This window comes from Leuciscus leuciscus (assembly GCF_965113295.1).
Source record: "Leuciscus leuciscus genome assembly, chromosome: 19".
NCBI classification, from domain to species: Eukaryota; Metazoa; Chordata; class Actinopteri; order Cypriniformes; family Leuciscidae; genus Leuciscus; species Leuciscus leuciscus.
In genome coordinates, this window is record NC_138743.1 from 12,069,111 (window position 1) to 12,083,014 (window position 13,904).

The following is a 13,904-nucleotide window of genomic DNA, read 5'->3' on the forward strand; positions in this document are numbered from 1 at the left end:
TTGTTTTGTTGATCTATATAATTTGGCAAGTAGTGACCCATGTTCACACTTTACATTTCTACCAAACTTTATGTTTAGTAGCTTCGCTTTTAATTGCCATTTAGCAGCTGCTTTACATTCAGAGCAGCTTCCTGTTATTGCAGGGACAGCCCTTTCAGAGCTCCCTAAAGCTAAGTGTCTAGCGTAAGTGTACTTGATGATAAAAAGCAAGATTGTGATGTTGGTACCCATTTTTTAAGTACATGTTATTGAACATGCAGCCACCAGGTTACCACCAGCCCACTATGTAACCTCCGCATCTTGCAGATTAATTCACAGACTAATGGACTTCTTCTGCCCCTTAATAAAACTAAAAGCAAGGAAAGCCAGTCCATCTGACTCATTACATTGGAGTAATCCTTTATGGTTAATTAGGTTTTTCCCCATGTCTGTCAGCTCAATGAAAATTTATGATTTTGGAGAAAGAGGTAAGAGAGTAGTTTTTGTGACGCATTCTTGACAGTGACAGAGTGTGTAGAGACAGGCTGTGATGTCCTTGATGCTGAGTGAAATATTTAGTGGATGAAAGTCATATGTATTATATGTCCAAAGGTGACGGTGTGCACACACACGCACTAGATCTGATATATGAGCTTGAGTGATCCCATAGGTGGATGGTAGAAGAGTAATGGAATTACTGCTCATCTTATAACTATCATGAAAGGTTTATTATTCCATAATGCACATTTAGTGGTTGACCATAATGTGTTTTTCAATGGCCGATGACCATGCCAATATCTAGCCAATGGCTGAAAAAAAACTGTGATACAATGGGGTCCAAAATTCTGAGGGCACATTGAAAACCTGGGATTCAAATTCTAATATAGAATAATACATTTTAGATTTAGATTTTTTTTTATTGTTTTTTTTTTTAAACAAAGAAACAACAAAAAAATAAGAAAAAGTGAAGATTCTGCACTGTGTTTACTCGATTTGTATGAACATTTTACTCAAATTGTAATGTCATTTGTAATGATTTTTATTAATAAAGAATAATACAAGATAGAAGCGTTTACTCTAGTGATCTAAAACTAGTTTGGCCTCCACTGTATAAAATACAGTAACACTTTATAATAAGGTTCATTAGTAACCATTAGTTAATGTATTAACTAACATGAACTAACAATGAGCAATACATTTGTTACAGTATTTATTAATCTTTGTTAATGTTGGTTAATACAAATCCAGCAAGTCATTGTTTGTTCATGTTAGTTCACAGAGCATTAACTAATGTTATCAACATAAGTGCTCATATATATATACACACGTCAGAAGTGCCCAAACGATTTAATGGGAAAGGCCAAAAATCAAACTTGTTCGAGATGATGTAGGCCGTAAATGCTGCATATATCCAACTATATTATATCAAAAGTTACATTTTGTCAATTAAATTCACTTATATTCTGTCAATTTTAATGCAATAATTTTTATTTTTATTTTTAGTGTTAAAACAAAAGGATAAGTTAAAAAATAAGTATTTTCCTATATTTCTCCCTTCTTGTGAACATGGCATGGCTGGCCAAATAAACATCATGGGCCAACCTAGAATGGATATATTTATTTTAATTAATTTAAATATTATAAGAATATTAAATCATTTCAATTATTAAAATTCACTGAAAAAATTTAAACAAACAAAAAAGTCTATTGTCTGCTGACACGGGTTGTTATTAGATTTAGGAACTGACACAACTATCACTTCTGGTAATCAGCCAAGTGAGCAGTTTTCAAACAATGCCAATAAATCACAAATCACCCTGGCTGATATATATCGGTCTTTCACTACTCGTGTTGTATATTTTTTGTAGATTACATTTATGCTGACATTGCTATGTAATCAAGTTTCTCTGTGAATTTTCCATGCATCAAATTATAAATTGCTGCTTCTTTTTTTTTCAGGACATGGAACAAAGGGTGTGTTTGAGCTTCTGGCAGGCTGGAGAAGAACCAGAGAGAGTTTGCCCTTCAAGGAGAGGGTGGCAGATGCGTTCGCTGACGTGATGGTGTGCTACACCATGACCAGCTCGCTCTATATTATCACCTTCGGCATGGGTGCCAGTCCTTTCACCAACATTGAATCTGTGAAGGTCTTTTGTCAGAGCATGTGTGTAGCAATCCTGGTGAACTACTTCTACGTGTTCTCGTTCTATGGCTCCTGCCTGGTGTTTGCCGGACAGCTGGAGCAAAACCGCTATCACAGCGTCTTCTGCTGCAAGATCCCCTCTGTGGAGTATCTGGACCGCCAGCCCACTTGGTTTAAGACCATGATGAGTGACGGCCACGACCTGTCTACACACCACGACAGTGTACCGTACCAGAACCACTTCATTCAGCACTTCCTGAGGGAGCATTACACAGAATGGATTACCAACACCTATGTCAAGCCTTTTGTGGTTATCCTCTACCTGATTTACGCCTCCTTTTCGTTCATGGGATGTTTACAAATCAGCGATGGCTCCAACATAATTAATCTGCTAGCTAGTAATTCGCCGAGTGTGTCATTCGCCCTGACTCAACAGAAATACTTCAGCAACTACAGTCCGGTGATTGGGTTTTACATCTACGAGCCCATTGAGTATTGGAACTCCACAGTGCAGGAGCACCTCAAGACATTGGGCCAGGGCTTTAATAAGATTTCATGGATCGATAATTACTTTCACTATCTGAGGGTCGTGAATGTCAGCGCATCAACCAAAAGTGATTTCATTAACATCCTCAAGACTTCTTTTCTGAGGAGCCCAGAATATCAACACTTTGTGGACGACATAATTTTCTCTAAAAACGGAGATGAGTATGACATCATCGCGTCCAAGATGTACTTGGTGGCCAGGACGACAGAGAAGACCAGGGAGGAGGTCGTGGAGTTGCTGGAGAGACTTCGACCTCTCTCCCTTATAAACAGCATCAAGTTCATCGTTTTCAATCCAACGTTCGTGTTCATGGACCGCTACAGTTCCTCCATCATCTCCCCCATCCTGACGTCGGGTTTCAGCGTGCTCACTATTCTCATCCTCACCTTCTTCCTGGTCATTAACCCACTGGGGAACTTCTGGTTGATCTTGACCGTCACCTCAGTGGAACTGGGCGTCTTGGGTCTCATGACGCTCTGGAATGTAGACATGGACAGCATCTCTATCCTGTGCCTTATTTATACTCTCAACTTTGCCATGGATCACTGTGCCCCCCACCTCTACACGTTCGTACTGGCCACTGAGCACACACGGACTCAGTGTATCAAGATCTCTTTAGAGGAGCATGGGGCCGCCATTTTGCAGAACGCCTCTTGTTTTGTAATTGGGATAATGCCTCTTCTCTTTGTGCCTTCTAACCTGACCTATACACTGTTCAAGTGCTCCCTTCTCACAGCCGGCTGCACAGTGCTGCACTGTTTTGTCATCCTACCGGTGTTTTTGACATTCTTTCCACCCTCGAAGAAGCGGCACAAGAAAAAGAAACGGGCCAAACGGAAAGAACGGGAAAGAGAGAGGGAGAGGGAGAGGGAGAGGGAGAGAGAGGAAATAGAGTGCATTGAAGTCAGGGAAAACCCAGATCATGTGACCAGTGTTTGATTGAAAGACGTGTGTGAGCGTAAGTGATGAGAAATCAGCTCCCGTCCACTAGGGGGCGACACCAGGCAGCACTTCACAGGTCCAGAGGTGGCAGGGTCCGGCACTCTTGCTCCTGGGGTGACCCTTGCGACCCCAGCAATCAACAACAATGCTGTCCAGAGTAAAAAAAAAAAAAATCCTTCTCACTCATGTCTTGTGCACCCTTCGTCCAGAACAGTGTATAGCATCTGCAGCTGCTAGCTTACGTTAGCCATTAACATGAAAGGTTTGAGCAAAAAGGTTGTCTGTATACATTAACAAATTCAGAAGACCAAAACTGAAGGCCTCCAAAAATTGTTAGCATGAATCTATATGCAGGTTGGACCTCTAGTGGTATTCCCAAAGGTATTTGTTTGTTTTGTAAGAGTAGATATCACAACCAGGTACATTTGCTCTTATTTAGCACCAACATGAATCTTTTGTTTTTTAAACTGTTATGCATCTCACATTCCTCCATTCTTGTGCTTACATAATTAATCAAGACCAACTCTGTTTAAAAATAACTATGTGAAAAATAGTAGCAAACGGAAGTAGTGGTTTTCAGCTTCCATCAAATTATGCAACACTCTCCTACAAATAACACTTGGCATGCATTTATCACAAATGTCCTGTATCAAATTTAACAGTGTGTTTGCAATTTCTCTGGTAGCAGTTTCTTAGACTTGATCCCCGAGAGGTCCCACCTTATACCTAGAAAATATCCTCAGAGCAAAGCATTAATGGCCTATAGAATGAGTTATTGAGGACTGGAAAAGGTGTTTTTCTCCTTTAAATGTTCAGTGAAAGTACATTTGTCAAATTTGACATTTAGCTGCTATTCAGAATGTAATTTGTTCTACTCTTCTGAGTAAACAAACCGCGTCTGGAGGTGTAGAGTGTGTATGAATCACTAAAATGTTTGCATAATATTAAACTGCATATGCCATTTAAAAAAGATTTTCCAAAACACCCAAGCGGCTCATTCATGAGAAAAGAGACTTGTAGCATGTCTTAAATCTGCATTGCTATGGTCTATTTGTTTACTTGCTTGTGTGTTTGCTTGTTACATTAACCACAAATCTGGTCATGAACCTGTTTGTGAAGTTAAACTGTGCAATGACAAAGAGATTAGAAAGTTTCCTTACTGTTGCTTTCTGTATTGTTATTTTGCACATTAGCCAATCACTGATGGCTGTCATCTAAAAAGATTTAGTATGTGTAAAAAAATAAGGGTAGATATAGTTTTTAAGTGTAGCATGTGTTTCGTCTGTATTTGTGTGTGTATGCAGGGATGAGCAGTGCAGATGATATACACTGTGTTCACGTTGAAGAAATATCTTGCACAAATCACATAAAGGTATCAAGGTACATTCTGGTGGAAATTAGTATGTCTCTAACGTTTCAAGTATTGGCTCTCTTGCATCAGGCAATGTTACTGTATGTATTAGCAAAGTGAAATGTTATGTATTAGCAAAGTAGTCTCAGTTTTGATCTGTGGGGAATTTTTACATGTCACATATATATTTATTGGATATTTAAAGCACCAGTCAAACCTTATATGGCATAATGAAGCAACACAAAAGGTACAAAAAATTCAACATTAAAGGGTACATTTTGGTTCACCCAAAAACGAAAATTCCTTCATCATTAACTCTCACGTCGTTCCAAACCTGTTTGACTTCCATTCTTCTGCAGAACACACACACACACACACACACGGTATTTTGAAGAATGTTTTTGCCCATACAATGAAAGTCAATGGGGTCCAAAACAACAGGCTGTTCAGTGTGTTCCACAGATAAACAAATTCATAGAGGTTTGGAAAGACACAAGGGTGAATAAATGATGACAGAAGGTTCATTGTTGGGTGAACTATCCCTTTTAATTTGAAAGTTTATGGAGGCAAAAATCAGCAGCTGTTTGCTTTTTGCAAGACTCATTTCCCCCACCGCTTGCATCCCGGAAGCCTATTAGTTAATGTTCCAATAATCACAGATTCAAAATATTTAGTATAAATATTTCATCAAACTCTGATTGTCCTAATCAACAGTGTAAAGGTGTAATCAAAGTAATTATATCCTTATCTCATGCTACAACAAACTGTTCTCGTCCTTGCCATGTTTCCATTGGTTCAGATATAGATTCAAATTGATTAGTAGGTCAGTCATTGCAATGTACGCCTCAAGATAGACTGCCTGCCAAAAAATTTGGAGTTTAACCCAAAAAAACAATGTTAAAATTCAGCTAGCTTTAGCCCTGCTGTGTTTATTGTACACATTTCATAATCATCAAACTGTGCAACATGTATGTGGTAGCCAGAGCCTTACTGATCCAGTCAAACAACTGGATTCATTGTGGAGTCATTCCAAAGGCAGAAGGCCTCTCGTCGGGGAAGGTTTCAAGTTTAATTGAGAGGTTGAGATAAATGGACCAAAAAGTTTGCTACAGAACATTAGAAATGTCACCACAAAACGCTTAATGTACAGTGATGATCCTATGTTTTCATTGACTGTTTACATGTCACAGGTATTGGACACTCAAGTTGATGGCCACCGTGTTAGATGCAACATTCCAAACCCAGCAGGTTTCATAAACACTAGTCAATGAAACTTCTATGTACTTAGTGTCTAATATCGATGGCATCCCCATATTTTGTCATTTGTGTTGGAAGGGGGCATGACAATTAAATATAGGAAGGCAAGAGATGCATAATGAAAATTATGAAAAATCATATACTTCCCAAAATGACTGTGTATGCATGTATTGTATGTATGCATGTATTTGGTTTGTGTGTGTAATTTTTCCCCCGTGACTTTTTGAGAGCTGTAGTTTCTGGAGGGGACTCTTTGTTTTAATGCATACTTGATACCATCTTCAGAAATGTATGTTTTACAGTTTTTATTTTATTTTCTGGTGTGCTTTAAGCCAGTGGGAAAATGATGAATTGTAAAATAAATGTATAAAATTTTCTAATTTTTTAAAGAAATAAGAGGTGAAAACAGTTTTTTAAAATAAAAGTCATGTTATTATAAAAAGCAATAAAGAACAAAAAAAGAATAAAATTAAATAAATTCTAAACTCAGTAGGCCAGTAATAACATATGGAAAGTTATTGCATCCTCACAAGTCTGTTCTTGTCACACTACAATATGTTTGATCTTTCGTTGTTAATTATAAAGCCTATATGAAAACGTCAATGTAATTTTGCAGGTGACAACGCATCTCCTGACAGTGTGGCTTCCCGGCATAATCCATTTCTTTATAGGTGGCCAAAACTGAATGTTAATTAGAAATCTTAATTATAATGCAAGATATATAGTCATAGATAGAGAGTTTGTAGGAACTTTGCTAAATATATTGATAAAGCTATTAAAACGCCAAATAACTCTGTTGACAATTCAGGACACTTAATTAAGTTCCAATTATATAACCCAACTGCGTGTATATTACATCTACTAAACTGCTGGTCATATCTCTAGTTAAGACTTTATAGATGAAAATCTGCATATTGTTCTTTTTGTTGTGATGCATGTTCTTGGATCAGGCCATAAATCACTTAGTTGACATTCTTATTATCTGCTTTATTTAACTTCAAAGTGGCCCACAAATCAAAGTCAACACAAAGTCGCCACCGTTTTCAGTGAAACCACAGACTTCAGACATGCAGCTATAGATTCTGAGGGCCATAAATCAAATATGCACTTTTGGGCTCCAATCATTTTGACAACAAACATGTTATTTTAGATTTCATGAGCTAAGACTGTGAATCATTGCTAAACTTTTATAAATTATTTATTAATCATTTCCATTACAGGGTACGCATTTGCTGCACCCTATTTTCTTCAAATGCAATGCCAGAGGTCAAAAAAACAAACAAAAAACAAACAGATACTTTGTCTAATATGTAAAGCTAATTTCACTCTACAAAACTTTCAGGTCAACTTCTGATTATTTAGTCAGGAAATGTATTAGGTTAAAAAAAAGAAGCACATTTAAATTCAATAACATGCATATTCTTTCACACAAGTGACCACACTGAGCATACACAGAACATTGTATATCAGTATTATTTTGATTATAAATGTTTGTCCTAATTAGTCACCGTTTTATCATTGCTATTTGCTATTTAGAATACAGATAATTTGTGACCCTGGATCACAAAACCAGTCAAAAGTCGCACGGGTATATTTGTAGCAATAGCCAACAATACATTGTATGGGTGAAAATTATCGATTTTTCTTTAATGCCAAAAGTCATGAGGATATTAAGTAAAGATCATGTTCCATGAAGATATTTAGTAAATTTCCTGGCGTAAATATATAAAACATTTTTTTTTTTTGTGAGTGAATGCAGCACAATGGCGAACATAAATGGATAAATTTAAAGGCGATTTTCTCAATGTTTTGATTTTTTTGCACCCTCAAATTCCAGATTTTCAAATAGTTGTATCTCGGCCAAATATTGTCCTATCCTAACAAACCATACATCAATGGACATCTTATTTATTCAGCTTTCAGGTGATGTATAAATCTCAATTTCAAAAAATTTACCCTTGACTGGTTTTGTGGTCCAAGGTCACATTTCTGTTGTGTGTAATTTCAACTGTATTTTACATTGCCAAGGACAAAAAAAAAAAAAAAAAAGACTCACCACAATACACAGTGGGACCTCCCTGATACAGAACAAACATCTTTCAGATGATATTATGAATTCAAGGTGATGATAAAACACTGGATATATCGGACAACTTTTTAGCACACACCAGCATGTAGTGTTTTCCATGATCAGGTCATACAGAGCAATATGTGACAAAAAGCGCAAAACTGTATGTTGTTGTTTCCCCTCTGATGCATATTTTTAGCCTCTGCCAGGGTCCAAAATTAACACTTTTTTAATTACTTTTTTATTTGGGTAATGTTTCCACAATGCAATTCTGACCTTAAGCTTGGAAAAGGGTCTATATCAATATTCTTTTTCAAATGCAGGTAGAAATAGCTTAGATGATTTGGATCAGTTACTAGAACAAAGTACTTGTACAAATGTACATTATATATATATTGTTTTACTTGTATATTAAATATTCTTCACATTACTTCACAAGTCACCAAATGAAAAAAATGAGGGGGAAAAAGAATGATTAAACTTTATGTATTTGTGAGCAGTTATGTTTCACTGCGAGACTGTACAATAACCTGCACTGATTGCAACAAATTTACAATAAAATAATGATAATTCATTATTTCATAAAATTAAAATAATGTGAAATATGGTTTCATGACAATTATTTATGGCTGGCAAATGAATTGAGAAAATGTACAAGTGTAGCTAGAAGTTAACTTTGGATCCTGGCCATATGTCACATACTGTACACTTACCCATCTCTGGTTTGTTTCTAGCCAGGCTATACAAAACAAATCACTTAGACATTAGTTTTACCATGTTGAATGTGCAGGTGTCCTGATATAACAAGCTCTTCACAGTTAAGAACTTTTACGAGAGGTTACATAATTTGTGACCTCAATTCACAAAATGAGCCCAAACATTTATGTCTTGTGTTGTATAAGCCAGCAATAAGAAGGCAGTTTCTGTGGATTTCTTTCTCTTTTTATAGTGAGCTCATAGTTGTTCACTGCTATATCTCTATTAACTCTACAGTGTTGTTTTTACAGTAAATCCATAATAATAATAAGTGGGATGGCAAGTTGTAAAAGATTTTAAACAAAAAAAGGCTAATTAGAAGTGACTTGTCAGTAATCTGACTTGGCGTTTACTATTAGGAAAAATTATACTTGACAATGCAGAATAACTGTGTTTAAGATTCTGTTCTTTATGTTTGGTAATATTGCCGGCATTTACTTCTTTTGTGTTTAAGCACATAAGCACTCATTGAAGACTGTGTGATTGTTATGCAAGTGCTCATCAGCTTTGTTGAAACAAAATTAGACAAGAATTAGACTGCCATGGATTGTATGTCATATCAAAGCTTTTAAAATGTTAGCTTTTACAATCCAAGACCCACAGGTTCATAAAGTTCATGAGTTATTTCAAAGAGCTAAATATATTTGAATGTGTCCACTTGTGACTATTTGTGGTATTGCCAGCAGTAAATCTTTATAAGCAGCTTGCACAACATAAAAGTTATTGTCGATTTTCAGTGGTTCGTCTAATGCAATTAGTTCATACCTAAACAGTAAATTACAATATGAGACTACCTAATATTCTGTATGATTTAAGGTCAGTGTTTTTAAACAAAGTAATCTGCGAGGCTTAGTTCATTGTTGTCCGTTTAGTATCTCTGTTCTATGTGAGCTCTTAAAGAAAAAAAATGATGTCATCCACAACACAAACTAAAGCAGTAAATCCTTAATACAAATCTATTGACAGAATCAGCACGAGTTAATGCATTTAGTCAAATCCATTTATGTGCCAAAATATGTGCCATTACGAAACAAAATAGGGACGTGTAATGGAATTACAGTAGTAGTAAACATCGTAGTCTACTGCATTTGGTTCCTTAGGGTCGTCTCAAAGACACAAACTAAGTGAGATTTTTAGGATAAATAGCTGTATAGAGTGAACATTTTTAAAAGGGCACTAAGATGAGCAACATCTGCTTTACCACATGGGAAATTACGGTTACGGTACTATGTATGCAAAGATGCTCTCTATGTCCTTTTTTATTAACACATTAGTTCCAAAGCATGACGGTTTAGTTCCTATGCTTGTGTATAACACTGTGATGCTCATACAAAGTTTACTTTTGCTTGCATTGCAACTGGAGCGAAGCCATTGGTGTAATGTAAACGGGACGGTTTGATTCTGAATCCGATGATAGTGGCAAACCCATTTCTAAAGAACAACACATCAGTAATGAAACTGTGATGCTTACAATGGCTTAAGGCGAGACAATGTCATGGTTGTGTGGCCTAAAACCCCTGTTATGTAATTCCTAGTCTGTGTTTACTTGTGTGAATGTAAATTTGTGTTCAAGTAGCCCCATTTTCTCCTTTCTTATTTCTCACTGCTTTGCTCTCAGCAGCTCCAGCTCATAATTCAATTAACTGCCGCATACATAACCTATCTGCAATGATTCTGTATTCTTTCTTTCTTACTTAATTATTATGTGCTTTGTGAATAGCCCTGAAAACAGGCCCAAAGCGTAAGTCTCTAATGCAAGAATGCAGATCAAATGTTCAATCTTATCAAATGGAAGAAAGAAAGAACAACGAGCGAACTGCGAGATTGATGTCTGTTTGTGCAGTTGTACACTTGTTGGGTATCTTGATTATTTTTTTATTTTTTTTTCACTGTGAAGTGGATAGCCTGTGTCAGACTTAAAAACATGACGTTTTAGATTCCATTCTGATGCAATGACTACGTTTTATTGTGTTACAGAGCACACAGCGGTAGAAGTGAGCATAGCATTAAATGAATAAGTCTTCCATTAATATTGTGTTCAGTTTGTGACATGCACAAGAACACTTTCATTTGAGTTTCGTCACAATTCAAAGTAGCGAGTAACGGTAACTGAACCGATCAGCCAAAAATAGAAACCATAGTAAAGTGATCATTTAAAGGAATGTCTTTAAGTCTGAATTTATAAGAGGTATGCATTTGAATGCTCTGAATATTTTCATTGTAAACTATTTTTTACTGCCTGCTATGTTGAAGCTATAAATATTATGCTGATGTACATTTTTATATGGAAACATGGAAATATGGATTTTTTCATTAAAGCCTTTGTCTATGAAACTTCATGGCATTATGACTGGGAACCTAGTGTTTACCCCACCATCGAGCATCTTTTTCTCTGGCACAAAATTAGCATCTTTCTTCTCTGGTGACACAGAATGATGAATGAGAATCCTAGTATTTACCATTAGTGTGAATCAAACTCATTTCGTTAGTGTCATCCATAATGTAACAGTTTATGTCTTTATGGATTCTATTAATTATTAAGATATGTCCTCTCATAAGATTTATATGAATAGAGAGTGATGCCACACTGTCCATTTGCATGCATGTCACCTACAGTATTTTACACAAGGCGGTCTTTGAGACCCATTTCTCAATGAAGCATTCTCGTTCATCTCATTAGCTCAGCTGTAAGGACATGACCTAAAATTTATTTTAAAACTTTTTTGAGCCTAATTACTTTAACTTTACCTACTCTATATACTAACACAGACTGAATTTCTTGAGCACCAAATCAGTATATTATAATGATTTCTGAAGGATCATGTGACACTGCTGGAGTAATGATGCTGAAAATTCAGCTTTGCCATCACATACATAAAGTTAAAATTACATTTTAAAATATTAAGAATGGTAGTAATATTTCACATTATTACAGTTTATGTATAGCCAACTTTTTATGTATTTGTGAATAAACAAAGCATTGGTGAGCATAAAAGGCTTCTACAAAAAAAATCTTTCGGACCACAAACATTTGAATAGCAGTGTATATAAATACTTAAATACAACTGTCAGGCACTGGTAATTATATCATTAAATATTTGAAATGTATGTTGCTTGCAAATATATTTCATCATAAAACATGGCCTCTTTTGAAGGGCTGTCAATAAATAAAGATTTTTGGGCACTGATTGTGTAGTTACAGCCTCAGCCTACTTTAAACCCTTGATTTTACACTAAATACTAAAAACTTTCATCATGCGTCCCTTTGTCAATACTTTTCTCAGCTGTACGTGCTCACATTAAACTTCATCTTTAATTGTTGTATTCACAATGTCTGTTGATTTTCTACATTTTGGCCAATTGCATTGCATTTGACAGATGCTGCTGATAAGGATAAGATTACCAGTAGGCCTACTCAGTACCAGTAGAAAACAGAATTATTCTTGGGTCCCATCAGAGCTGCCTTGCCTGCGCTCCCCTGTATGATGTGGGTTTGCTTGAGAGGGTGAGTCCAGAGATAAAGTATAACACATGCTAAGAGACATGAAAGTGCAGAGAGACAGATTGATCTTCTCTCTCCATCCCTGAGGGACACGTCCACAGAGACATGTCTCCAAACCTTTCTGCTATGTTCATACAAGCCTCGCCTAAGGGAGGTGTAGCCTATTTAGCATAGGGCCTATATGTCTAAACTGGGATTTGGAAAGTTAAAAGTGAGTGGTTTTGGGCAAGCTATATATATATATATATATATATATATATATATATATATATATTATATTATATATATATATATTTATATATATATATATATATTTTTTTTTTTGATGGTCCATTTAACACATTCTGTTGGCTATAAGTAACGTTGCACCTACATGTCTACCAACTCTCATTAGAGTGTTAGTAGAGTATCAGTAGACTGGTGGGGTTAGGGTTAGAGTAAGTTGACATACTTGCAAAGTTAGGCTACTTGGTCAGAATATTTGTTAGCATATAAGCAGACAGTCTACTGAAAGTTAGTTATCATGTAGTTGCAAAGTTATAGTAAACATAATGTTTAAAAACGACCATCTAAAGTGTTCTTTTCAACAAGAAGAAATCTATGTCCACTTTGGAAGAACCTCCCAAACGTAAAACGTGATAATTTAAGTTGAGAAATTTTTTTAAGTTGATCCAACTGTTCACTGTTTTACAGTGAACGATTCATTTGAGTGAGTCATTTAGCCTACGTTGAAACCGCTCAAATCGATTCAAACTCACACTAATGATTCAGGTTGAAAAGAACTGATTCAAATGAGTCATACTATAGCTACAGCTACAGCCGAACACGTTACACACATATTGTCAAGAAAAATATGGCGTTTCACAATACTTGTTACATAGCGACATTATAACTGTGATGCTACCACTGAGAATTTTTGGATAGTAGGCTAGGCTATAAGTTTCGATACCTTTTTCGAATCCATTATTGCATCGTATAAAAGCTGTTATGCAAAAAGTTGAATATATTATTTATGAACATACCGTTATTCTAAGAGTGAATGACTGCAACCGTGAAGGAATGCTAATTGTGATTCCCATCAGGTCGTGAGAACGGTCCATTTGATTGTAGCAGGGAGGTGGGAATGTGCTCGTGCGTGGGTACGCACGCAGCTGTGATCTCATCAGCTCAGCATGTCTGTTGTGTTGAGCTGAATCTCCCGGTTCTCAGCCCATTCTCTGCCCGCTCAAACTAAAAATCACGGCGTGTGTGGAGTTTATCTCACGCACATCATAAAACTGGGCCTAACTGGCAGGCAATAAAAGGAAAACCTCCATTGCTTTTGCCCTGCAGGTGGGCAGTCCTAAAAGGTACATCACA

General features: G+C 36.3%; 1 protein-coding gene across 1 annotated transcript in view; it reads left to right on the forward strand.

Moving 5' to 3' along the window:
* ptchd4 (patched domain containing 4) overlaps positions 1-11,357 on the forward strand; it is a 30,206-nt gene extending 18,849 nt beyond the window's left edge. The window contains exon 3 of the mRNA XM_082148202.1: positions 1,939-11,357. Coding sequence (XP_082004328.1) covers positions 1,939-3,608 — 1,670 coding nt within the window. The 3' untranslated portion in view covers positions 3,609-11,357. The remainder of the gene's footprint in view (positions 1-1,938) is intronic.
* Positions 11,358-13,904: the final 2,547 nt, after the last annotated feature.